Raw genomic sequence first — 25,513 nt, 5'->3', positions numbered from 1 at the left:
GTGGACTGAACTCACATGTGGACTTATTCACCAGACTAATTTAGTAAATAATCCTCATCTTGACGTCTGCTCATATTGGAATATTTAAGGAAGTGTGCAGCTCTCATCATACTGCTCCCTTCTTTTAACAAAAGCCATTTTAAACACAGGTGTAAATGAAAAATTGTTTTGCCTCTCTATGTTTATCAAACATACCAGTGAGCCAGTTCATCTCAGTACAGCAGGGCATCAATAAATGTTAATAATTATCTTTGTGTTTGCCATGCAAGGACACATTCAAACAGCTTCTGTGAAAAGGGCCAATCAGCAGGTTTAAAAAGAGACTAGGGCCCAGTTTCAGTGTCCACACTAACAAACATCACCTGTTTGTGTAGCAGGATTGCTTAAGTGTGAGAGTTCATGGGTCCAGGATGGTCTGGACTAGAGATGGACCGATCTGATATTACGTATCGGTCCGATACTGACCTAAATTACTGGATCGGATATCGGAGAAAAATAAAAAATGTAATCCGATCCATTAAATATCACGAAAGCACCTCACAAAACTTGCAACACGCCGTAACTCACCTCAGAACGTTAGCACGTCGGAGCAGTATGCATCACATGATAGAGCGGCTGTGGCATGCGGGACCTGTCGGTGGTCTGGATAGCATTTGGAGCTTCTCTAGCAACCTGGCATTTCATCTCCGACAAAGTTATCCCCGAGAGAAGTAAAGCAAGTGTGTAAGTCCATCTCTGAATGTTTGTAAAGCATTCCCATGTTAAGCTTAACAAGCGACTGCCTCTCGCTCTCCAGCTGCTACTTCAATCGTGAAACTGCTTAATGATCAGCTGATCGGCTTTTCTGTCGCGAGTCCGTCTCTCTTGTTTGTTTTTGGCCCACTTTGCACTAGAAAGAGGAAACCAGCGGCTGAACAACAGCAGAACGTTTAAGCTTGATAAGCTGTTGTTAGAATTTATTTAATATTACTTTCTAGACCAGGATCTTTTTCTACGTAGCTGACGGCTGGTAACTGTGCAGGGGCAACTGGTAACTGTGCAGGGCTAGCAAAGTTTAGCCAGGGGGCCGATAGGGCATGAACAGGGAAAAAGGGGCACAAAGACATACTTTTCTTTCTTATTCTCATTTAAAATGTCGAGCTTTTAATAAATAATTATCTGACACCCAAAGTTTTAATTTGATGTAAAATGAATAGAAGTTAATTACTGTATATAGTGACTATTAAGTCTAATATATATACCCTAGTAACCTATAGTACTTTTTACTTTGGGAAGGTACCATCTGTGCAGTCTGCAATTTTGTTGAAGAAAGATGTTGAATCTATTTAATATTTCTTGAAAAATAATTGATTTCTGTGCATTTTTTTTTCACACTGCATCAAATTAAGAATCAGAATCAGAAAGGGTTTTATTGCCAAATGTTGAGCAGGTTTACAACATTAGGAAATTGCTGCGGTGCTTCAGTGCAAACATACTGTCATAGAAAAATAAAAATAAGAATAAGAATTAAAAGTGCTAAGTAGATAGATATATACATGATATATACATGAGTGCAGGTGGTGATCAGTGCCAAACATGGAATGATGCAGTGAACACAGTGTAGGGTCATGTGCCAGGGGTGGGAACAGTCATACGGTTATTGTTCATGTGTCCGACAGCAGAGGGGAAGAAACTGTTCTTATGGCGAGAGGTTCTGGTGCGAATGGACCGGAGCCTCCTGCCTGAGGGGAGCAGGTCAAACAGACTGTGTCCGGGGTGAGAAGGGTCAGCTGAGATCCGAGCTGCACGCCCCAGTGTCCTGGAGGTGTACAGGTCCTGCAGAGCTGGGAGTCTGCAGCCAATCACCTTCTCAGCAGAGCGCACAACACGCTGCAGTCTCTGTTTGTCCCTGATAGTGGCTCCAGCGTACCAAACGGTGATGGAGGAGGTGAGGATGGACTCGATGATTGCAGTGTAGAATTGCATCATCGTCCGTGTTGGCAGGTTGAATTTCTTCAGCTGCCTCAGGAAGTACATCCTCTGCTGGGCTTTCTTAATGACGGAGGTGATGGTGGGCTCCCACTTCAGGTCCTGGGTGATGGTGGTACCCAGGAAGCGGAATGAGTCCACAGAGGTGATGGGGGTGTCAGACAGGATGATGGGGGGAGTGGAGCTGTGTGCTTCCTGAAGTCCACAATAATCTCCACTGTCTTCTGGGCATTCAGCACCAGGTTGTTGTGGCTGCACCAGGACACCAGACGTTCAACCTCCCTCCTGTAGGCAGACTCATCCCCGTCCGAGATGAGTCCAATAACGGTGGTGTCATCTGCAAACTTGATTAGCTTGACAGACTGGTGGGTGGAGGTGCAGCAGTTGGTGTACAGGGAGAAGAGCAGAGGAGAAAGAACACAGCCCTGAGGGGAGCCGGTGCTGATGGTCCGGGAGTCCGAGACATTCTTTCCCAGCCTCACGTGCTGCTTCCTGTCCGTCAGGAAGTTAGTGATCCACCGGCAGATGGGATCAGGCACATTCATCTGGGAAAGCTTGCCTCGGAGATGGTCTGGAAGGATGGTGTTGAAGGCAGAGCTGAAGTCCACAAACAGGATCCTGGCGTAGGTTCCTGGGGAGTCCAGATGCTGCAGGATGAAGTGTAGGGCCATGTTGATGGCGTCATCTACAGACCTGTTGGCTCTGTATGCAAACTGCAGGGGATCCAGGAGGGGGGCCGTGAGGGTCTTGAGATAGGAGAGAACTAGGCGCTCAAATGACTTCATGACCACAGATGTCAGAGCCACGGGTCTGTAGTCATTTAGTCCAGTGATCCTAGGTTTCTTGGGGACAGGGATTATGGTAGAGGACTTGAAGCAGGCAGGCACATGACATGTCTGCAGTGAAGAGTTGAAAATGCCAGAAAACACTGGGGCCAGCTCATTTGCACAGTGTCTGAGGGTGGCAGGAGACACACCGTCTGGGCCGGGAGCTTTTCGAGCATTCAGACTCTTAAACTGCTTCCTCACATCTGCTTCATGAATATGAAGAGTTGTGGTGGGAGGAGGTGGTGTGAAATCCTCTTTTGTGTGGGGTGAGGAGGGGGGTGTTGTAGGTGAAGTGTTTGAAGGTGGTGATGGCTCTATGGAGGGGGGAGAGGTGGGGGAATGAGTGTCCAAAGTGTCTCTATTGTTGGGGCCGTTGGAGGTGTGAAGGCTGCCTGATGGCTCGTCAAAACGGCAGTAAAAGTCGTTGAGGGTGTTGGCCAAGAGCAAGTCATCAGTGGAGTGGGGGGTTTTAGGCTTGTAGTTGGTGATATTCCTAAAACCTTTCCACACAGAGGCCGAGTCATTCTCTGAGATCTGCTGCTGCATCTTCTCAGAGTGCTGATGTTTAGCAATGTCCACTTAGTGAACCTGTACTTGGCCTCTCTGTAGCAGTCCCTGTCTCCACTTCTGAACGCCTTTCTCTTTTCCAGCCACAGCTTTTTGAGTTTAGGAGTAAACCAGGGTTTGTCATTGTTATAACTCACCCTGGTGCGTGATGGCACAATGCTGTCCTCACAGAAGTGGATATAGGAGGTGACAGTGTCCGTAAACTCGTCCAAGCTGTTAGAAGCAGCCTTCATTGTGTCCCAGTCTGTAGACTCCAAACACGTGCGAAGCTCCTCCACAGCCTCGTTGCTCCACAGTTTTTTGGTCCTCACGACAGGTTTGGAGAGCTTCAGCCTCTGTCTGTACGGGGGGATCAGGTGGATCATGACGTGGTCAGAAAGTCCGAGTGAAGCGCGGGGCACCGCACGATAGGCCCCGCTGATCGTGCTGTAACAGTGGTCTAATGTCCTCTCCTCTCTGGTCGGGCATTTAATATACTGCTTGTATTTGGGAAGCTCATGGCTCAGATTGGCTTTGTTAAAGTCCCCAAGAGCAATGATGAGAGAGTCCGGGAATGTCCGCTCCATGTGCAGTATCTGCTCCGCGAGTGCACACTGAGCTGCCTGCGCATCCGCATCTGGCGGATTGTAAACAGCGGCCAGGATGAATGAAGCAAACTCCCGCGGAGAATAAAACGGTTTGCAGTGAATAAAAAGGTATTCCAGAGAGGAAGAGCAGTGCTGAGCAATCACTGTTACGTCTGTGCACCAGCCACTACACTGCAAAAATGGCTAGTCTATATTTAGGAAAAAAATACTACATTTGACACAAAAAGCACTGAAAACAAGTGAAATTATCTGTCCATGCAGCAAGTTTATTTTACTTAATAAGAAATCTTGAAATAAGATTTTTTAATCCAGAAATAAAAGAACACATTTGAGAATTGAAGAGGGTTAAAATAAGCTTTAAAAAGCTCAATTTAAGATAAAATTACTTTATATCAAGTCCCAAAAGTAAGTTAAATATGCTAAATTACAGTCTTTTTTTATGTTTTGAATTCTTACTTGCAGCAAATGAATGCACTGCAACGAGAAAAATAGTTCTAATACTATGAAAAACTACTCAATATTAGTGAAGTATGATTAATTTGTTTCTTGATTCAGGTTGGCTTATCTTAAAATAGAGCTGAATCAATATTAAATCCAGGCAAAAAAACCTTAAAACAGACCTTTTTCCTAGAATACTCCTTGGCTTCTACTGAAATCACAACCAGGACAGGAGTGATATATGTCAACATTTATTTCTCTCATGAGAACAAAATTCTTTTTTTAAACAATATAGGGCTGCTGCACAATCCCTAAAAGTCTAAATCAACCCTTTAAAAGGCCTAAACAGAGAAAAGAAATTACATTTTTGGCCTTAAACTTTTGTGACAGTCACATAGTCTCACAATGTTGTAAATAATGGCATTACTGACTTAAAACTTTACATGCCTCAGGTAAAGTGTCACTAAGAAAAAAAAACAACAACTTTCATTTGTAAAGCATTATAAGTACAGCCGTTTCTCAGGACATTGCTAGGCAAATTAGGAACAAAGTTGTACAAACGTACTACAAAACTAAACAAACTGCAAATGACCTGATAAAATCCTGCTTGGTATTCACCTATTTTTCAAAGAACAACTTCCACTCAGCTATTGCTTTCTTATATGCACTAGTGGCATCTTGATCATGGATGGCATCAGTTATTACCTCAGTTTGTATGACAGAGAGGACCGTTGCAACACATTTTGGGTATGTTAAGTGCAAGGTGTAGTAATATGCCATCAACACCAACATTCCTTCCCAGAAATCCTCCAAGGAGAGAGTGGTCACTGGTATGTTTCCTACAGCAACAATGCTGGTTGTTCCATCAAAAAGCAGCACTGGGGAGGAGAGAGGCCGCTTCTCCAGGTATAGCATTGCATCTTCACCCGGCTAGAAAAGCACAAAAAAAGGACAAATTCTTCAAGATTTTCAATGAAAGGGTTGCTGTGCATCCAAACAGCTTAAGACACAAAAAGCAATATCAAGAGTTTAGAATGCTCCAACTGATTTACTGTTGGAATAGAAGAAATAAATGTAAAATATCTGACTTACATAAATATGAAATTTTGGAAATGTACACAGCAAAATCTCCAGTGTTAAATTAACACTGGAGAGTGTCTATATGGGTCCACTCCTCTGAGTGTTAAATACAACACTGTTGAGTGTTAAATTAACACTTTGACAGTGTTATATGTTTAAAAGTAACCTAGTCAGTTTTGAAGATTAACAATGGCTAACACTGAGCAGTGCTGATTTTCTAACACTGGAATATTTCTAACATTTTGATTTATTTTCCAGTGTTAGAAAATCAGCACTGCTCAGTGTTAGTCTTTGTTAATCTTCAAAACTGACTAGGTTACTTTTAAACATATAACACTGTCAAAGGTGTTAATTTAACACTGGAGATTTTGCTGTGTATTAATTCTGAGCATGAATTTTCTCTAGTTTGCAGCATTTTTATCATGTCTATTTGTGCTTTTTTTCTCATTTGTTTTTTAAAACTATTTCTTTTAACTTTGTTACATATTCTAGTTTTTGAAGGCCTTTTTAAATATATCATTTTACTGCTTCTACTTGTATCCTAACTGCAATGTGCTTTTGCTCTGTGCTGCCTCTCTGGAGTAGGTTTTGAATAACAATTAAGAAATCCTGAATAAGGAGTAATTTAATCCCTGCTGAATTGAACTTCAACCCACTCTTATTAAGCAGGAAAAGCAAAATAATAATATTAATAATAACAATACAAGTAAATGGAGTACAAGTTACAGTGGCTGGTATTGCAGCTGTTCGCACCTTGAGGATATGAAGGAGAGCCTCACTGGCACTTCCCAGCCGCTTTGGTGGTGTAGTTTTTGAAGGAAAAAGAGATGGAAGTGCATTGAAGAGAGTGACAGTAAAATCCACTGTGAACGGAGAAAAGTATCTCAACAAAGCAATCCGAACATATCTGATGTGTGGATTTAATGTATGAAAAGGCCACTTACCTCCACGTACATCCAAGGGGAGAGGAGGTTTCAGGACCTTCTTCCAAATGCCATAGAACTGCACCTTCGAACAAAACTCTGCCCATCGACCCTTCATTTGATCTATGTATTTGCAGTTGGAGCCACCAATGATGCGACGCAGTTCATCCATCGCCTATGACAAAGTTGTGCTCAGTTAGTCAAGAACTAACTAAACCTATCCAGAGAAAAGCAAGGAATTTAACTGAAGGTAGTTGAACTTACATTTCGTATGTCTTTGAAGCACGGGTATGCTTCAAATATTTTTCTAGGCCTGTCTTCTTCCCTTGTAACATCTGCGTCAATAAAAGCTCGTCTGGCCTCAAACTCCAGGTCCAAAATTTGAGCGACGTCACTTTGGTTGGGTTTTGCATTGGGTTTCCTGTACATGTTGCTCAAGGTTTTGTAATGTCTTGCCTGCATCTTCAGGCTGTCATGGTCTGCTAGGGAAAGCAAAGAGCAATTGTAAGACATGGTGTAACTAGACTAAATTCAGATTTTTCTAATCAGTCATTTCTAGTAAGGTTGCATGGTTGTTTTTAAGTATAATATTTATGAGAATTAATGTTTAGGTTAAATATGTTTGAGTAATGAACTGACCCTATATGTCCTGATCATTTCCCTTTGTGTCCTTTTCTTATAATGATCATGGATTTATGTTAATTGTTAGTTTGAACAGAATCAAATATTAAAACGACAGTTTAAGATGCCCGTGAATAAAACTGTGGTGAAAATAAGGTAAAGGTTGTTTACTGTGTATATCGTTCACATCAGTGTGAACAGTGATTATGAGCTGATGGATAAAAATCTTTTAGGTAATTTGATCTATGACAGAAACACTGTGATAAGGCATGATAGATGTGACCAGCATGAGGATTTACATGTGTAAATAATCAGCACTGAGTAACACCCATTACAACACAAAGTGGTAAAATACTTACTATGGCTAACTGGCAAACTGGAATGAGGGATCTATCATATGTTGATTTTACACACCAACTCGAGTTAATGCCAAACCACTATGATTTTTGGAATAAACACTTAGAACGGGGTTCATTGCTGCAACCATATTTTGGAAAGAGCTGTAAGAGGAACCACAGTCAGACTGAGAGGTAGATAAGGGTGATGGTGGACTTACCAACAACATCATCTGGAGGTGCAGTTGAAGGACCTATATCAGACCTGGGTGCAGAGCATGAGGCTGACTTGGATAATAGTGGTAAAGCCAGCGTAGTATTGTTTGACGTAGTTGGTACAGTGGAGGGTAGCGGCAATTGGGATTCTTTCTCTGAGGAAAAAACAGAAGATGAACAGAATGTAATAACAGGGAATAGCTAGAAAGTTAAGGAAAATACTCAACACTGTATAAATCTTGTGATGCACTCTGAACAGAAAACTGAGGGCAGGTGGTCTCTTTGAAGTTTTAGATGTCCAAAAGTCATTAGTACAGCAGACCAAAGTACACACCTGCATTTGAGTTATCCTCGCTGAGGTCATCATTGCTCTCAAGAAGTATGGTATAGTCACTTGAACCACTTGCTTCACCACTTAGGTCACCTTCAGTCCCATTGTCTGTGTCATCTGAGCTGAAAAGAGTCTTCCTGGGCCTGCCTCGTTGTGGCATGGAGCCCTGCCTCTTCCTTGGAGACTTCATATTTTGGAGTCGTTTGTACAGTTTGGTGTAGATGGTCAGCTGTGGTAAAATAATATATATTTGTACATCCTTTTATTATCTCACTCAATTTTAGATATTGTAGTGGGTAAAGAATGACTTACGTATGGCATGTGTGTGTCAGCATCACGTAACATGGGGTAATAGTCGACAATCTTCTGTGACATTGCTCTCATTTCGAGTTTGGAGGGGTATGTTACTTCTTTCCCCATGGGACTAGCACGGAGGATTGCAACCATGCTGGTGACTGTGTTCCTTACAAGTCTGCAACAGAGCTCCTTCGACATCCTGCAGTCCTTTTCCTTTCCACTGTGGAGCAATGCAAAGTACTGACTGCGCACCATGTCCAACTCTGAATCTGTATACACCACATACTCTGGTGGGTCTGGCATTTTCATTTTTTTGTCAGCAGTGTAGGAAATGGGAGTGGAAGTTTGAGGCTGACATTGTGACACATCAAAGCCGAAGGGGTTACTCTCGCTTCGATGGAAAGTGTTGGCATCTTGGTCAGTACTCTTAAACTATAACAGTTGTGTGATATAAACAAAAATACACAATTAGGAAAATTAATGCTAGACAATATGGACCGTAATCATCTTCTTAGTGGTATAATATGTATTTACCTTTTGGCTGATAAAATCCCAAATCTTCTTTCTACGGAAGAAATTTTCATGGCCCGGAAAAAGATCCTTTAGGTCATCCCGGGTAAAGCTTCTCAAAGTTTCCTCATCAATATTCGCAGCTGTAAAAGAGAAAAACAACTTCAAAAGGGATATTTATTTCTCTTTTCCTGGGCGTGGCTTATTACATGTCGAGGTCATTTTTTGTCAATAAATGTATTTTAGCAATAAGTAATATTAACAGGATAAAATGTCAAACTTAAAACAGTTTATCAAATATTTGGGAATGCAATAAAACTATTTTTGGGTGTCTTCAAGAATGATGTTCCAAGTCTATTTAGGCAACGACAGCTCAAGGCTATAATGTGGATAAAGGTCAGAGTAGAGTGCAATCCTAGCTCCAAGTTTCAGAAATGATGCTAACAGATGCTAAGGCTGCTTAGCTAACGTACCAAAATAACTGAAAAATAAGACTTACCCTGCAACACAGACAGTATGGCATCATCAAACTTGTCCATGCCGTGACAGCAGTTCTCTAGTTCGTTCCAAAGCCTCCACTCACAGTGCCTGGAAATATCCTACAGCTTAAATAAGATCATTTAGCTAAAATTAACACATTAGCTAGATTGCTAACTAGCAGCCCTCACAAAACACGACTTTATCTTAATAACACCGTTGTACCATAGTATTTTTCAAATCAACTTAATGTTACCAACCTTAAATTACTGTTCACTTTGTTTAGATAAATAATTTTGATCTTCCTAACGGTCCTGATGGTTAACAAAGCAGGGGAAAAGAGTTTGTCCCGCGTGAAAGTAACGTCACGACAGGAACTGAGAATGCGCATGCAGAAAATTATTTATATTCAATTTTTTTTAAGTAAAAAAAAAAAGAAAATAAAAATATAAATTCAGTCTTAAACACTTATTGCCTAAAAATAAATATAACTGATGTAATTTAAACCTGAAAAATTGGATAATTAAGGATACATATATTTTTAAAATTGCCTACGTTTCCCATGGTCCCACACTCTCATCTGTGGCCTTCAGTGGAGAGCGGTAAAGTAAAGCTGCATTGCTACAGCGCGAAAACAGTTCACCATGGCGCTCTGGAGATGTATGATCTGTTTTATCTTTGTTTCTTTAACTCTGAAGGTGCTCCTTAGCCACATAAATGCAGCTCATGGTCGAAGGCAGGATTTTTGGGTTTACTGTGGAATAGATGGCTGTGAACAAGATTTCAGAGTTTTTAACTCATTCTTTCGCCACATTAAACGGACGCACCCTCTGTATTTGACGAATGGAAGCCCACCAAGAGGATGGAGGATCCCCCCAACATCCCACTCTTTAGGATCGGAAAATTTTGGTGTTTCAGTCTTTACCAACTGTAGTACTGCAACAACAACCAGCACCGTGGAAATATCAACTGGTGGATCTTTGGCTGAAGTGCAGGAGCCTCAGGTTGTTGACAGCCCGATCACGGTAAGTGTTAAACTAAATAAAATGTAGTGTGGCTTCTGATGACAAATTTAGCTATGTCTAACTCCTCGTATTTGGTCCTATATTACTTTTAATCCTTTTCTCCATTTTTAGTCAAGAGAAATTTAACGAGATCTCGCGATATTATACCGCTAGATATTGTTCTTCAAACTGTTACAAGCGATTTCCACTATGGTTGGATTTTAAATCACAATTTCATCCTGCAGGATGAAATAAAAAATAAATAAACAGAATAGCAGTTCAGTGTAGATAGTACAGGCTATGCTGCAGCCGGAGAAGGCACACACTCTGCGGCTGGCATGTCTCCTGGTGAAGTTTGCATCAAAGACACTCTCAGCGCGCTTAAATCTTTCAATGTGGCAGCAATTTGGGTATCTCGTAGGAATTATAAGTGGTGAATACGGTTTCAGGTAAGACACAGAGTATTTGGAAGCACTGTAAAAAAAATCTGTTGGCCAGAAATACTGCCAAAACATGGATAAGAATGATTTTCTTGAAAATTAAATAAATTAATAAATGCATACAATAAAATATATCCATATACTAATACTAACATAAATTCTGAGTGCAAATCTAAATTACGTGATTTAAAAATACATAAATAATTTAATAAATACAACAAACATGTAAAGAAACTAATATCTAAGTGCAAACAAAAATTCATTATTTAAAAAGATAAAATCTCATTCTCATGAATCCAATCCCTAGCCTCATCAAAAAAATGGACAACCCCTTTTTTATTGTTTCTTTGTCTTTGATTTCTTTTCCATTTCTTTTTTCTTTATTCCAAAGAATGAATATTATATTATCTTATATTATATTGAATATTCACAACTGTAACACTAGTCACTGTCATGCACTTTGTTTTTTAATGGACCAATCATTAGGTGTAACTGATTATACCTGTTATGTAAGAATTTCTATAATTGGCCAGGAATTTGGAGTAACTTTGTTTTTCTGCTCTAAAGGAAGAAGCTGTTGCTACAACATCCTTTACCAGACATGATATTACCAGATCTGCTGCAGCTTTTGCTATCTGTGTTCAAGAACAGTGCCACTTATCACAGGTATGTTATAGTCTTAATGGATCAATACATTACATAAGGCAATCAATGTCTTACTTGTTCATAATGGAATTCAGAATTATTATTATTTTATATAAATGCAGAATAAGTTACTTTTATTTCAAATGTTTTCACAGAGAACGGTCAAACATATCATCTCAGGAGTGCAACAGTATCAGGCTGTTCTTTTGGATACGCTCAAGGAAAGAATGAAGACAGTGTTTGAAGATAATGCCGAGGGAACCACTCAGCTTCAAGATGAGGCTTTGGCTACATTTGATAAATTCATGGATCCTTTCTCCACCATTGCATATGGACAGTGTAGAGCCATAGGGGAAATGTTCTGTCCAGTCAACGCAGAGGAAGTAATAGTATCCCAGAAGATATGTTGGGTAAAGCAAGGTCTTTCAAGGGTCATGTCTTTAAGGAACAAAAGTTTTTACTATGTACCATTAATTGAAAGTCTAAAGCAGTTAATGACTAATGAGAGAATCTTTACCATGTTGAACACTGCACCACAAAGAAGCAGAGAGGGATTCTTCTATGATTTTAGAGACGGGTCCCTCTTTACATCTCACCCCTTGTTTTCTCAGAGGCCAAATGCATTGCAATTAATACTGTACACAGATGAAATTGAAATATGTAACCCCTTAGGGTCCCATGCTTCTGCAAACAAATTGGTCATGTTTTATTATACTTTAGGAAATATTGATCCAAAATTTAGGTCAAAGTTAGCTGCAATACGACTTCTTGCTATTGCTAAAGCAAATGACATTTCTCAGTGGGGTATTGATGTTGTACTGAAAAGAATACTTCAAGATCTATCACTGCTTTACAATGGTGTAAGGATTAAAATGTCAAATGGTGAAATTGAATTGTTTGGTGCTGTTATAGCCATTTGCGGAGACACGCTAGCCCAGCATGAGATTGCTGGCTTTAAAGAAGGGATTGGTTTTGCTTATAGCAAATGTAGACACTGTGAATGCAACTTTGATGATATGCAAAGTGTTTTTGAGGAGAAGAAGTTTGTTCAAAGAACTCTGGAGAAACATATCAGGCAGTGTTTTGAAATAGATAAAGCAAGCACAGATTTATTGAAAGCGTCCCTCAAAACTACTTATGGAATCAATAGAAGAAGCAGACTAGTTGATGTTCCTGCATTTGACCTGATCAAACAAACTCCACAGGACATAATGCATGTTTTTTTTGAATGGAAGTTAAATTTGTATTAAAACACCTAATTCTCTCAGGACAATTGGAATTAGACAAGTTTAATTCAGACATTCAAAATTTTCCTTACTCACCTCTTGAAATACGGGATAAACCATGTCCTATTAGCTTTGGCACTTTAGCGGCTAACGACAACAAATTGAAACAGTCTTGTGGACAGATGCTAATTCTTTTAAAAATATTACTTTTTCTTTTGTATGGTGTGGAGAGTGAGTATGTTGTATTTATTAGAAAGTTAATTATGATAATTCAAATAGTTCTTGCTCCCATTATTTCTTTACAAACTGTATTGCAACTGAGAAGTATGATTGAAGAACACCTGTATCAGTTCAAGCAACTTTTTCCCGAAGCCAATATAATACCTAAGCAACATTATATGTTGCATCTTCCCAGTCAAATCTTATCCCTTGGACCTTTAATAAGGAGTATGTGCATGCGCTTTGAGGCAAAGCACTCCTATTTTAAACAGTGGGCTTCTAAGTAAAATTTTAAAAATGTTTGTAAATCCCTTGCAAACCACAATCAATTTCTTGAGTGTTGTCAAAATGAAATAGGCACTGAACATCCTATTTTTGCGAAAGAAAAGGAATCCGGGCCAGTATCAGCTAAAAATAATGAATATGTTAGGAAAAAAATTAAAGAATTTTTTGGAATAGATGTCATGCAGTCTGTTGTCTCAGTGAAATGGTATGTTCTAAATGGCAATAAATACATTGCTGGGAAGTCCATGATTATTGCAGACGTGGATGGCACTTTCCCTGTGTTTGGACTGATAAAGGATATCTTTTTGATTGACTCATCTTTTATTGCTTTTGAGTACCAACGCTATGAAACTTTGAATTTAAATGAAGACTTATTGGCATATGAAGTAACTGTGCCCATTGTTGCTCAAGCTACAGAATTAGCCCATGAGCTCATAGATTATACTTCATACTTTTCTATTAGTTTTAGGGACAGTGTGTTTGTGCCAATCAAATACAGTCTTTCTGATATTATTTCCCATAGAAATCACCCTTAAGATTAGGGTTGCACCAAGTATTGGCTTAGTGTAGTTTGTGATGATATCAGTTGACAGTCATTAAATGTTCCCTAAACCAATGTCAATGTTGTACCACATAATGCTGGCATGCTGTGACAAACAGCTGTCTTTGAAATGTGATTTGTATCATAAATTGTGGTTAATTTTTTTCCTTTATATGTACAACTTTGAAGTCAGACATGATTTTGAATAAATCATATTTTCAACAGGTGCCTTGTGTGAATTTCCTAAATCAAGCAAATTGAGTTTGTCACTCTATCTTGAAACAAGTGATATTTTGAGAGACATCTGGTGAGAGACCTAATGTAGGCTATTTTAAGAGTTATTCTTCCCATTTCTGGATTTCTGTACTAATATAGACACAATTATATGGTTATTCTCAATTTAAGTTTATTATCTAAAATCCAGACTTAGAAACAAGTAAATCTTTTTTAAAACAAGGCAAATAATCTGGCCTGTCTAAAAATTGGATTTTAAATCATGGCAAGCACCAGATAATTTGCAGTGTATTAATGTAGAAGCAGACACCTCCACCTTTGGTCTTACCAGAGAGAGAGGCCTGCCGGTCCGCGCGCAGCAGATGAAAACCCTCCAGCTTTAGCACGCTGTCCGGGATGTCCTCACAGAGCCACGATTCCGTAAAACATAAGACACAGGAGGAGGCAAAGTCTCTGTTCATGCTTCTCATCAGGGCCAGTTCGTCTGTCTTATTCCTGAGTGAGCGTACATTGGAAAGGAAGATCCCAGGAAGAGCAGTTCGCAGTCCACGTCTCCTCAGACGCACGAGTGCGCCAGCTCGCTTACCTCTCTTTCGGCGTCTCACTTTCCTGATCAGAGTCTGCAGTAAATCTGCCGCAGATGCGACAAATATTGGAAGTAAATCCACAGGTGTTGTAGTCCTGTGGTTAAGAAGCTCTTCTCTGGTGTAAGAATATCCAGAGGAGTGCCCAGACACAGAAGTTATGCACAAAAACAAGACAGAAGTAACGCACTGAAGCACCAGGGCATCCATACGCGGCGCCATTATGATGGCTATAAGGTTGATTACGTCGATTAAGCATCATGAGGTGGCGCGTGAGGGGTGGTTCCCTATTTTTTATTTATTTATTTTTGTTGTTGCTGGGAGTTGGAACCCTATTAGTTAGGTTGCTTAATATTTATGCTAAGTACTCTTTAAAATACCAGAATAGGGAGGATGGTGTAGGTTTAAGTTTATTAGATTGATCAGTATTGCTGAACTATGAAAATTTTTTTTTGTGTATAGGTATAACAGAATAGCTTTAGTATAGTTGTTGTTTTAAACTTGGGTATGAACTTACAGACTTGCAAAATGCAGCAAGATATTTTAAAAAACAGTTTTGTTGATTAAAAAACACTATATCGGATTCATATCGGTATCGGCAGATATCCAAATTTATGATATCGGTATCGGACATAAAAAAGTGGTATCGTGCCATCTCTAGTCTGGACAGGATATCACTTCATGATATATCATGTGAGATTACTTTGAAAAGGCTACGCGATATGTGAGACTGTCTGATTTGGAAGTCTTTTGCGGGGTTTTTTTTTTGGTAGTGCTAATGGGAGAACCACTTTTTAATAACAACAACATCAACCCCATCTCTGGCGCCGGGGCCCACCTCTCAATTTTAAATCCATGACATTGAGAGTTCTTGGGAGGGGCCGTGCTAACACCTGCTGCTCTCTGGCAGCAGCACCATGCTCTCCCGTGTTTTAAAGGCACCTTAGAACAACACGCAGCAACACTACACATGAGCGAGAGGAGGGAGGTTTAGGGTCTTCACACACCCCTGTTGTCTGCTGGCCATCGGGGCGGGGGTGCTGGGAGGAGGTGTTGGCCGTCCGATTGGGATCTGGGATGCGGGGCCTCCCTGCTGCTGCGGAGCCTGGGGCGGTCTGCTTGCCTCCACCCCGGGGGAAAGGGTAACATCTCCTGGGTCTAGGTGCCGTTTCCCCCTCCAGGGGTGAGGGTACCTGGACCTGGGGTATAGAGTTTGTTTGGAGAGTGTGATTGTGTGTACAGTGTCCATGTATGTCTATCCATACGTTGGGTGAGTGCTGAGTATTTGTATATGTGTGCATGAGGGTGGGAATGCATGTTTGTGCCTGTGTGTGCTTTTCTGTGTTTATATGTCAGGTCGGGTCTTACACTCCACCTCTCTGGGAACTCCCGGGCCCTCCAAAGGCCTATCTCGCCTCACCACACTCCCTGCCGGTAACTGATGCCCTCAGGGGTCGGTGCGCTGGTGGTTCTTGGTGTCCGGGGCTGGGTGCTCAGGTATGTACCAGCTCACTCCCGGTGACTACTTGGCGGGGCCTGGTGCCTGTTGCTCGGTCAGGCCTCTTCCGGGGCAAAGGGGGCCCTCGGGCCTCTGGGCCTATGGCTCGGTTCTCTCTGGCACAGTTGGCTGCCGGCAGAGCCGGCGGGCACACCACTGCAGCCCCCTCTGGCTTCTGCTCCGTGACTACTGGGTGACCCCTCATCTGGGGCTCTCCTCAGCTCTTACCAGGAGGGTGGCACGGATGCCCCTCCGGTGGTCCTCCTTGGGCTCTCGCACTCTGGGGCCTCTGGATGTCTGGAGGCTGGATCTCCTCCATGCCTGCTTCATGCCCTGGGGGACGGGGCTATGGCTCTCTACATCCTCTAGCAGACCATTACATGTGGAAACCATTTGAATACAAGCGCGCTGATCCACACAGGTGTGCACACGGGTGTTCACTGTTCATAGACATAAACTACACCTTTATTGGCTGCTATTTCCAAGCACATTATGCGCTGTCGGTCCTGCTTGCTACACAACAACATTCAATATTTAGTATTTACTGCTGTTTACACTTGGCTAGTGTTGTGTTTAGTATGTTGCTCTGTTTTTTTTTTTTTTTTTTTTGGCTTGTTTTCTCTTCTTTTTCTCTCAACAGGTGATCCAGGAGATTTTTTTTTCTCTTTCTCTTTTTAAGTGCCCTTTCTCAATGGCCCTCTTCCCTTCTGTTTTTCTTTTCCTTCATCTTTCTTTCTCCCTTTCCTATCCCTCAGTCATGTCTGTCCCGTCTGTAACAACTGAAAATAAAATAAAATAAACAATAACAACAAAGGTTGATCAAATGGACCAATACGGCAAGGCTGTGATGATCCGTTTGGCAAAGTAAATCCAATGGGTATCCTTGTTGGTCTTCAGATAACAATTCTGACAGCTAAGGAACCAAATGGGACAGGCAAAAAAAAAAAAAAAAAACCAAAAAAACCAACAACAACAAAAGCAACAACAATAATCAATAATAATAAAAATAATAATCATCATCATCATCATCACCATCATAATAAAGCTTACATAAGAGAGTTCAGGCTGCAGTGAAGAATAAAGGTCATTACACCAGCACTGACTATCAAGCTCATTAGAATTATACAAACTGTCTTGATGGATGCTCAGTCATCCAGGTAAGGAATCAATCTCCAGAAATATTGATTCTGTTCATCTGCATGTGACGTTTTCTGTGGGAGAAGCATTTCATCACTCATTCAAGTGACTTTTTTGGTCTCAGCTGACTGCAGTTTTCTCCAACCTTTTAAACAGTACATTTGCATAATGACTGAAACTAGCACCACTGGCGAACAATGGGCTGTGTGGTCAGTTTATTGATCATTAATATGCAAATTATGCAGATGATGGTGAAAGATGTACCCGTAGGGCCCCTCCATGATTCAGAGATGGTCTTTCCCTTTTCATGTAAATGGCCTCCTTGACTCCCCACTCAAACCAGCGTTTCTCCCTGTCCATGATGCACGGACTACACTGCCCCTGAGGCTACATTCTTTATGGCTATGCCTGTAACACTCTGCCTATTGCCTTCATATTAAATCATTTTTTGAATATTGAATTTTTAAAAATATTTCCTCACGTCATTATGCAGGCCGCAAGTAGAGGTGACATGGGCCGCGAGATTTAGACACAGGCATTAGAGCCTCTTAATGCGTGTTTTGTTTGGGTTTCCACCGGCGTGGAATTACCAAAAATAGAGAGGGCATAGCCTAACATATTGTAATGACCTGGCTGGGGTTGTTAGCCAGGTGCATTCTGGGTATTGTGTTGTCTGTGTTTTCTATCGTTCTGCTAGTTCCTATGTGTTTGATTCGCATGTTGTGTTAGTGTTATGTTAATGTAAGCCACAGTGAAGTTGATGTGTGTTCTGTGGAGTGGGTTGAATTGGCATGGTTGGCTGACACCGCGACTCTATGTGGTGGTAGCGTGATAGGGGTTCGGTGTCAGCAGCGTTACGTTGTTGTAGAAAAAGATGGTAAATAAATGGCTGGTGTGAACCACTACTGCCTCCTGCTGGATCATTTGGGGATTATCAGTCTGTTGCCGAGTCGCTCGGGGTCGTGCGGTGTATGAGGCACGAGCGCTCTCCATTCGCTGTGAAGTTTGGCGATAGCTGCTAGCACCCCGCTAGCCGTTTTAGCTAGTGAGCAGTTTAGCCAGTTTAGCTCCACTAACCCACGGTCGTTACAATTGGTGTCAGAAGTGGGATTCATGAGTGTCTAGCAGACACTATGGAGCCAACCATAGGCGAATTAGAGCGTATAATCCGAGACAACAGCTCGCTTCTGGAAAGCATGGCTGCCGAGACCCAGCGGAGAAGATCCGAGCTGGGGCGGCCAGAGGGCCACAGCGCGCCCTGGAACAGCCACCCCCTGCTCTCCCTGTGACGGGAGGGGATTCATGGGGCCACACCACAGCTTCCTGGCAGGACGGCTGCTAAGCTACAGCACTACACTGGGGCGACGCAGCTGGAGCCGTACCTGGCCCAAGTCACGCTGGCTGCCACTCACAACGGGTGGGGTCGAGAAGAGACTGCCACCCACCTGGCGCTTGCACTGGAGGGCCCAGCGCTCCAGGTTCTGCTGGACCTGCCCCCAGAGGAGCAGCGCGACCTCCGGGCTTTGACCACGGCGCTCGGCAGACGGTTTGGACAGAGACCACCAGCCGAACAGAGCAGGGAGGAGCTGGCTTGCCGACGCGAGGGAGAGAGCCTGGGGTCCTTTGCTGCGGACGTCCGCCTCTATGCCCGACGGGGCTATCCGACATTCCCAGGAGCGGCGCGAGAGGAGCTGGGTCTCCACGCCTTCCTGAGGGGCCTCACACCGGAGAGGTTGCGACAGCATGTCCGGCTGTCATCCCCCCGAGACCTGGAGGAGGCATTGAGGGAGGCTGAGCGGGCTGAGGAGGTGCTGTGGGGCGAGCCAGTGACCCGACGATCGGCCAGGATGGTCGAGCGAGAGATGAACGCGTCCCAGTCGGATGAGGAGGAGGAGGCCAGACGAGCCCAATCAGAGGCAGTTCCCCGTCGGAGGCGCCGGACGGACTGCTGTTATCGGTGCGGGGAACCCGGTCACCTCGCCCGGAACTGTCCCGCACCTAGTCCTCGGAGCCGAGCGACATCACCGACGGGAAACGGCCACGGGGTGGGACAGTGAGGGAACCCCCACCCCAATCGTTAAACCCTCTCCATGACACTCATCCCGTGGTGGGCCGCTGTGGGTCCACCCGTGGACTGTACCTGGACTGTATAGTTGATGGACGGTCTTGCCGGGCCCTGGTAGACACGGGGTCCACCATCTGCTTGCTGCGAAGGGGGGTGCTCCCGGAGACGGGTGGCTCATTGCCGAAAGACTGGACCCCTACTCACACAGCGTTGTACACTGTCACAGGAGAAAAGACTGTGATGCCGGGGAAAAAGACTCTGCAGGTGGTGGTGGGAACGAACAGTGTGAACCATGAGTTCTGGCTTGCCGACATAACAGACGAGTGCATTGTTGGACTGGACTTGCTGGCCCACTGGGGGGCACGGGTCGATGTGCCGGGAGTTGCCATCCACCTTGGTGCTGAGACCGTGCAGCTCCAAGTGGGCCGCGGTAGCCAGGGACAGACCCCCACCCCACCAGCACCCCCAAAGCCCTCGCACCCCGCAGCTCCATGCCACAGCCAGGGGCCGAGGGCGGCAAGGGTGCGGAAGAGGACCCAGGGGGTGGACGTAAGCAGGGACAACATCCCGCAGCCAGAGTCGCCGCCTAGCTCGGCAGTCTCCCCGTCACCTGAGACTGTCGCGGCAGTAGAGGAGCTTGGGCGGCGAAGTGGGGTGCACCTCAGTGCGACACAGCAGCGGCAGTTGCAGAGCCTCTTGGCAGAGTTTATGGACACTTGCCGCCAGGGAAGAAGACTGCACAAGGACGGGCCTGGTGCAACACACTATAGACACTGGAGCAGCTGCTCCAATCCGGCTGCGGCCCCACCGCCTGCCCCTCGCCAAACGCCAAGCTGCCGAGGGACTGATAAAAGAGATGGCAGCTAATGGCGTCATTGAACCCTCGGATAGTCCATGGCAGGCGCCTGGAGGAGCTGGACCGGGGTCCGACATCGGCAGCAGCAGAACCTGAGGGTGTGGATGAAGGGCAGGAACCTTTCACCGCGGCGGAGCTACAGCAGCACCAGGTGAGCGATCCAGCGCTGGGGATGGTGAGGGACTGGATGGAGGCAGGGACACAGCCAGACTGGTCCGCCGTGTCTTCCCAAGGGCCCGAGACAAAGTCGCTGTACTCCCAGTGGAACAGCCTGGAGCTCCATGGCGGTGTAATCTACCGGCGGTGGCGAGCGCCAGACGGGGGAGGCGACATACTCCAGCTCCTGGTTCCCCGGGCCTTGCGGCCTGAGGTCCTCCGCTGGGTCCATGGGGCTGCAGGTACTGGCCATTTTGGGAATGGCAAGACGTTGCGACGGCTGGTCGCGATGGATTATTTCTCAAAGTGGCCAGAGGCGTACACGGTGCCGGATCAGAGTGCGGTGACGACGGCGCGGACTCTGGTGGATGAGATGTTCACACGGTTTGGTGTACCGGAGGAGCTCCATAGCGACCAAGGGAGGAACTTTGAGAGCCAGGTGCTGGGAGAAGTGTGTCGGAGGCTGGGGGTGAGAAAAACGAGGACCACCCCCCTCCATCCTCAGAGCGATGGTGTGGTTGAGCGGTTCAACCGCACGCTGGCCACCCAGCTGGCCATCCTGACCAGCCAACATCAGAGGGACTGGGACCAACACCTGCCCCTTGTTTTGTGGGCGTATCGAACAGCAGTGCAGGAGTCAAGTCAGTGTACTCCTGCAGCATTGATGTTCGGAAGGGAGCTCCGAACCCCGGTGGACTTTGTGTTCGGAGCGCCCCCTGAGCCGGAGATTGCTGGTGGACCAGAGATGGACTACTTCCGGCGGCTCAGGGAGCGGTTGCACACGGTGCATCAACTGGCAAGACGGACATTGGAGGGAGCCGGGGCCCGCCAGAAACGGGCGTATGATACCCGTGCGCACGGTCCTATGCTGGGGGCCGGAGATCGGGTCTGGGTGTTCTGCCCCCAGAGGAAGTGGGGGCTGACCCCCAAGCTCATGAGCCACTGGCAAGGCCCGGGCGAGATCCTGGAACAGCTGTCGGAGGTGGTCTTCAGAGTCCGGATGCCGGGGCGGGGAAGGCGGGTGGTGCTACACAAGGACCGGCTGGCGCCATACCATCCGCTTGCCCCCAACCCACAGGCTGGTGTGCAGCCTGGGGACTCCTTGCCCCCTACACCCGGCCCGAATGGGGGCGACATGGATTCCCAGTCAAGGCCGAAGCGTACTCGACGCCGGCCCGGACATTTGCTGGACTACAGAGTGGACAGTTAAGGTTGTAGGGACACTAAACCTTTTTGGGAGGGGGCTGTGTAATGACCTGGCTGGGGTTGTTAGCCAGGTGCATTCTGGGTATTGTGTTGTCTGTGTTTTCTATCGTTCTGCTAGTTTCTATGTGTTTGATTCGCATGTTGTGTTAGTGTTATGTTAATGTAAGCCACAGTGAAGTTGATGTGTGATCTGTGGAGTGTGTTGAATTGGCATGGTTGGCTGACACCGCGACTCTATGTGGTGGTAGCGTGATAGGGGTTCGGTGTCAGCAGCGTTACATTGTTGTAGAAAAAGATGGTAAATAAATGGCTGGTGTGAACCACTACTGCCTCCTGCTGGATCATTTGGGGGGTCGTGCGGTGTATGAGGCACGAGCGCTCTCCATTTGCTGTGAAGTTTAGCGATAGCTGCTAGCACCCCGCTAGCCGTTTTAGCTAGTGAGCAGTTTAGCCAGTTTAGCTCCACTAACCCAAGGTCGTTACAATATGAAACAGGTAAAGACCGCTGTGTAATCCATTTATTTCACAAAGTAACAGTATTCTGAATGCAACCCTTTTAAACAGTAACTGTAACGGAATACAGTTACTCATATTTTGTATTTTAACCCTTGTATGGTGTTCGGGTCTGTGAGACCCGTTTTCAGTTTTCCTCAAAAGAAAAATTAAACAATTAATTATTTTTTCAACCTGAAATTCATTGGCTTTGGCTTATTTTCTGTGAAGAACATAAATCCGAACTAATTTTCAATGACCTCATACTGTACCTCCCCCCACGCATTTACATTACATACAAGGTGTTCGGGTCCACTGGACCCAGGTCTAATAAAAGTGTTGAAAGTGCAGGTCCTGTGTTCCCACACTCTGTCTTCCTCCTTTCTGGTGCTGCTGATAGTGTTTTCTTCCCCTCCTGCTCGCGCACAAAGTTGCAACATTGTTGAAAATTCAACTATCAACACCGTCTGCCCTTACATTCCCACACATTTTACCCTCTTTCTTGAGGGATCCAAATTTTATTTTCTCATACCCTGTCCCACCTGCAAATTAGGGGCATAATACTATAAATAAGACTTTGCCAGTGTGGTTCCTTATCACAACTGATCAAGATGGCAAAAGATTATCTGCTGCGAGGGCCATCCAATTGATTTTGGAAGAGGGGCTTCGGATGATGATGTTGACAAAGAGGTTTCAGAATATTTCACATTTCTGAAAATTCAGAGTCTGACAGTGACTTTGAAGAAGAGGAAGAGGTTGAGCACCATTTAGTAACAAAACAAAGACGAGTACCCCATCTGCAGCCAGCTCCAGGACCAGAACAAGCCCACCAGACAGCAAGTGAAGAAATATGGATGTCAATAACTGGTGAAATTGAATGGTCTTCTTGCCCAAGAAATAAGCCACCCTGCAGAGCTGTTACTGTGATAAGCCAGGGCCAACACGGCTGACAGTTACTCATGTGCAGGACATCAAGTCTTCATTTGAGCTTTTCATCCCAGATTCCATCCAGAAAATTATTCTGGATTGCAGTAATCCAGAAGGAAGGTGTGTTTTTGGAGAGAGGTGGAAGGAGATGGACCAAATTCATCTAAGAACCCCAAAGGCCTACTTTGGGGTTCTTATCCTTGCAGGAGTTTTCAGGTCCAAAGGGGAATCCACAGAATCCCTGTGGGATGCAGAAACCGGCAAGAACCTTTCCGTGCATCAATGTCTCTGGAAAACTTCCACAACATTTCCAGGATTATCCGTTATGATAACCGAGACGACAGACCAGCTCGACGGCAGTGAGACAAGCTAGATGCCATCAGGACAGTGTGGGATATTGAACAAAAAACTATGTATTGTTAGTATATATGGTCCAAATGTTGATGAACCCTCATTCTTCCACGGTTTTTTTAGTGCACTCTCTGAACACCTTGATTGCACACTCATTCTTGGCGGTGACCTCAACCTTGGACTAAATGAAGAAATGGATAGGCTCAACACAACAGGAACTCAGCGTAATTGGCAGTCCACAAATATAATCAAACAGTATATGAATGACTTTGGTCTTTGCGATGCATGGCGCTCTCTTCACCCCACCAGTAAGGAATATACTTTTTTCTCGCATGTTCATCACTCTTACTCTCGTCTGGATTATTTTTTGGTCAGCAGCTCACTGCTGTGTGACATTTCAGACACTGAGATTCATCCTATAGCTGTCAGCAATCATGCTCCTGTATCTTTAACACTAATACACAAGAATAATACTACGCCAAGTAAAAACTGGAGATTTAATATATCACTACTTAAAGATGAAGACTTTATTAAATACTTTAAAAAGGAATGGACTTCATATTTAGACTTTAATGACACTCCCGGAATATCTGCTTCTGTTCTATGGGAAGCAGGGAAAGCTGTGATGAGAGGTAAAATAATTTCTTTCTCATCACACAAAAAGAAAGAAGAAAACAAAAATATTCAGGAATTAGAAAAAAACATCAAATCACTAGAAGAAGCCTACGCGTCCCACCAAGATCAGGAAACATTGAACAAAATATGCAAAACAAAACTAGAATTAAATGAAACTATTAATAAAAAAACACAATTCCTTATACAAAGACTTCGCTTGCAGAATTTTGAACACAGTAACAAATCAGGTCGATTTCTAGCTAACCAGCTAAAAATAAATAAAGAAAAAATAACTATATGTGCTGCTAAAGATTTATCGGGGAACACAATATATGATCCTGGAAGAATAAACAACATTTTTAGGGATTTCTATGAAACTTTATACTCACCACAAATAAACCCATCTAAAAATGAAATTGATCTGTTTCTTGACAACGTAACTCTTCCAAAATTACTAGACAGTCAAGCAACGGAACTGGATTCGCCACTGACGCCAAGTGAACTCCAGGAAGCCCTGATAAGTATGCCCAATAATAAGGCTCCAGGTCCAGACGGCTTCCCTGCAGAATTCTACAAAGAATTCTGGACAATTTTGGCACCAGTATTCCACAGCATGTTGCAGGAAATCGAGGAAAAGGGCAGACTACCACCAAATATGAATTCTGCCAACATTAGTCTCCTGCTAAAACCAGGCAAAGACCCTTTATTTCCCTCAAGCTATCGTCCAATTTCTCTTTTAAATGTAGACCTTAAAATAATCTGCAAAGCTCTCTCAAAGAGATTAGAGAAAATGACCCCCCTCTTAATTCATCCTGACCAAACTGGTTTCATAAAAGGTCGGCACTCCTCAACAAACACTCGTAGATTACTTAATTTAATAGACTACTCATACGATAAAAACATCGAAACCATAATATTATCTCTAGATGCAGAAAAAGCATTTGACAGAGTTAATTGGAAATTTTTATTCGCAACTTTACACAAATTTGGTTTTGGAAACTCTTTCATAAACTGGATAAGAATATTATACAATTCCCCAACGGCTCGTATCAGAACAAATGACCAGACATCCTCCAGCTTCTGTCTCCTGAGGGGCACCAGACAGGGATGCCCACTCTCCCCTTCACTTTTTGCAATTTTTATCGAACCTCTAGCAGCAGCATTTAGACAGGCTACAACAATTAAGGGCATAAAATGTAAGAACATAGAACATAAAATCAGTCTCTATGCGGATGATGTGTTGCTTTTTCTGCAAAACACACAAACCAACCTCTCTGAGGTAATTACTTTAATAAACTGGTTTTCAAGAGTTTCAGATTATTCAATTAACTGGCCAAAATCTACAGTTCTCCCCATTAACTGCTCCTTCCATAATTCTTCCTCTGCCCCACTGCAATCCGGAAATATTAAATATTTAGGTATTAATGTCTCTCCTAAGCTTTCAGACTTAACTAAACTAAACCACATCCCACTTCTAAAGAAAGTAGAAGGCGATCTGACTAGATGGAAATCTTTACCCATATCACTCATGGGAAGGGTCGCCACTATAAAAATGATGATCTTGCCAAAAATAAATTACTTATTTTTGATGATCCCTAACAAACCATCACAAGATTGGTTCAGATCTCTGGATTCATATATTTCCAAATTCCTTTGGAAAGATAAACCCCCGCGTATTAGCTTAAAAACGCTACAAAGAACCAAGGATAGAGGAGGATTAGATCTGCCTAATTTTCACCAATACTTCTTAGCCAACAGGCTTCAGTTCATCTCAGAATGGTTAAAACATACCTTCTTAGTTGAGCCCTGGCTAGATGTTGAACAGGCACTATGCAAGGATCTAGAGATTTCAGAC

At 43.7% G+C, this 25,513-nt stretch overlaps 1 protein-coding gene and 1 long non-coding RNA gene across 5 annotated transcripts; one reads left to right on the top strand and one right to left on the bottom strand.

The window, feature by feature from the left end:
- The first annotated feature begins 380 nt into the window (after positions 1 to 380).
- On the top strand, positions 381 to 13,520 carry LOC146609251 (uncharacterized). Of its 2 annotated transcripts, XR_014905061.1 has the most exons (4): positions 381 to 723; positions 9,876 to 10,202; positions 11,189 to 11,287; positions 11,422 to 13,520. It is a non-coding gene; the product is annotated as an uncharacterized LOC146609251 (long non-coding RNA). The 2 variants fall into 2 exon arrangements; XR_014905060.1 differs by lacking the exon at positions 381 to 723 and having other exon boundaries at positions 7,059 to 10,202.
- LOC146609252 (uncharacterized) lies at positions 4,716 to 10,907 on the bottom strand. 3 transcript variants are annotated; one of them, XM_085346332.1, is made up of 10 exons: positions 9,438 to 10,907; positions 9,200 to 9,288; positions 8,725 to 8,843; positions 8,206 to 8,622; positions 7,897 to 8,122; positions 7,568 to 7,717; positions 6,655 to 6,872; positions 6,412 to 6,565; positions 6,221 to 6,330; positions 4,716 to 5,317 (listed from the first exon to the last, which is right to left on the bottom strand). In XM_085346332.1, the coding sequence occupies exons 1-10, from the start codon at positions 9,566 to 9,568 to the stop codon at positions 5,006 to 5,008; spliced, it is 1,926 nt and encodes a 641-aa protein (XP_085202458.1). In that variant the 5' UTR covers positions 9,569 to 10,907; the 3' UTR covers positions 4,716 to 5,005. The 3 variants fall into 3 exon arrangements, with proteins under 3 accessions (XP_085202458.1, XP_085202456.1, XP_085202457.1); XM_085346330.1 differs by lacking the exon at positions 9,438 to 10,907 and having other exon boundaries at positions 9,200 to 9,399; XM_085346331.1 differs by lacking the exon at positions 9,438 to 10,907 and having other exon boundaries at positions 6,655 to 6,869; positions 9,200 to 9,399.
- Positions 13,521 to 25,513: the final 11,993 nt, after the last annotated feature.

Source organism: Diplotaxodon limnothrissa, linkage group LG22 (genome assembly GCF_057381915.1).
Source record: "Diplotaxodon limnothrissa isolate DT_005_m linkage group LG22, D_limnothrissa_male_GT1.1, whole genome shotgun sequence".
In the NCBI taxonomy this organism is placed as follows: Eukaryota; Metazoa; Chordata; class Actinopteri; order Cichliformes; family Cichlidae; genus Diplotaxodon; species Diplotaxodon limnothrissa.
Note: the sequence above shows the minus strand (reverse complement) of the source record. Positions and strands in the feature narration are given on the sequence as shown.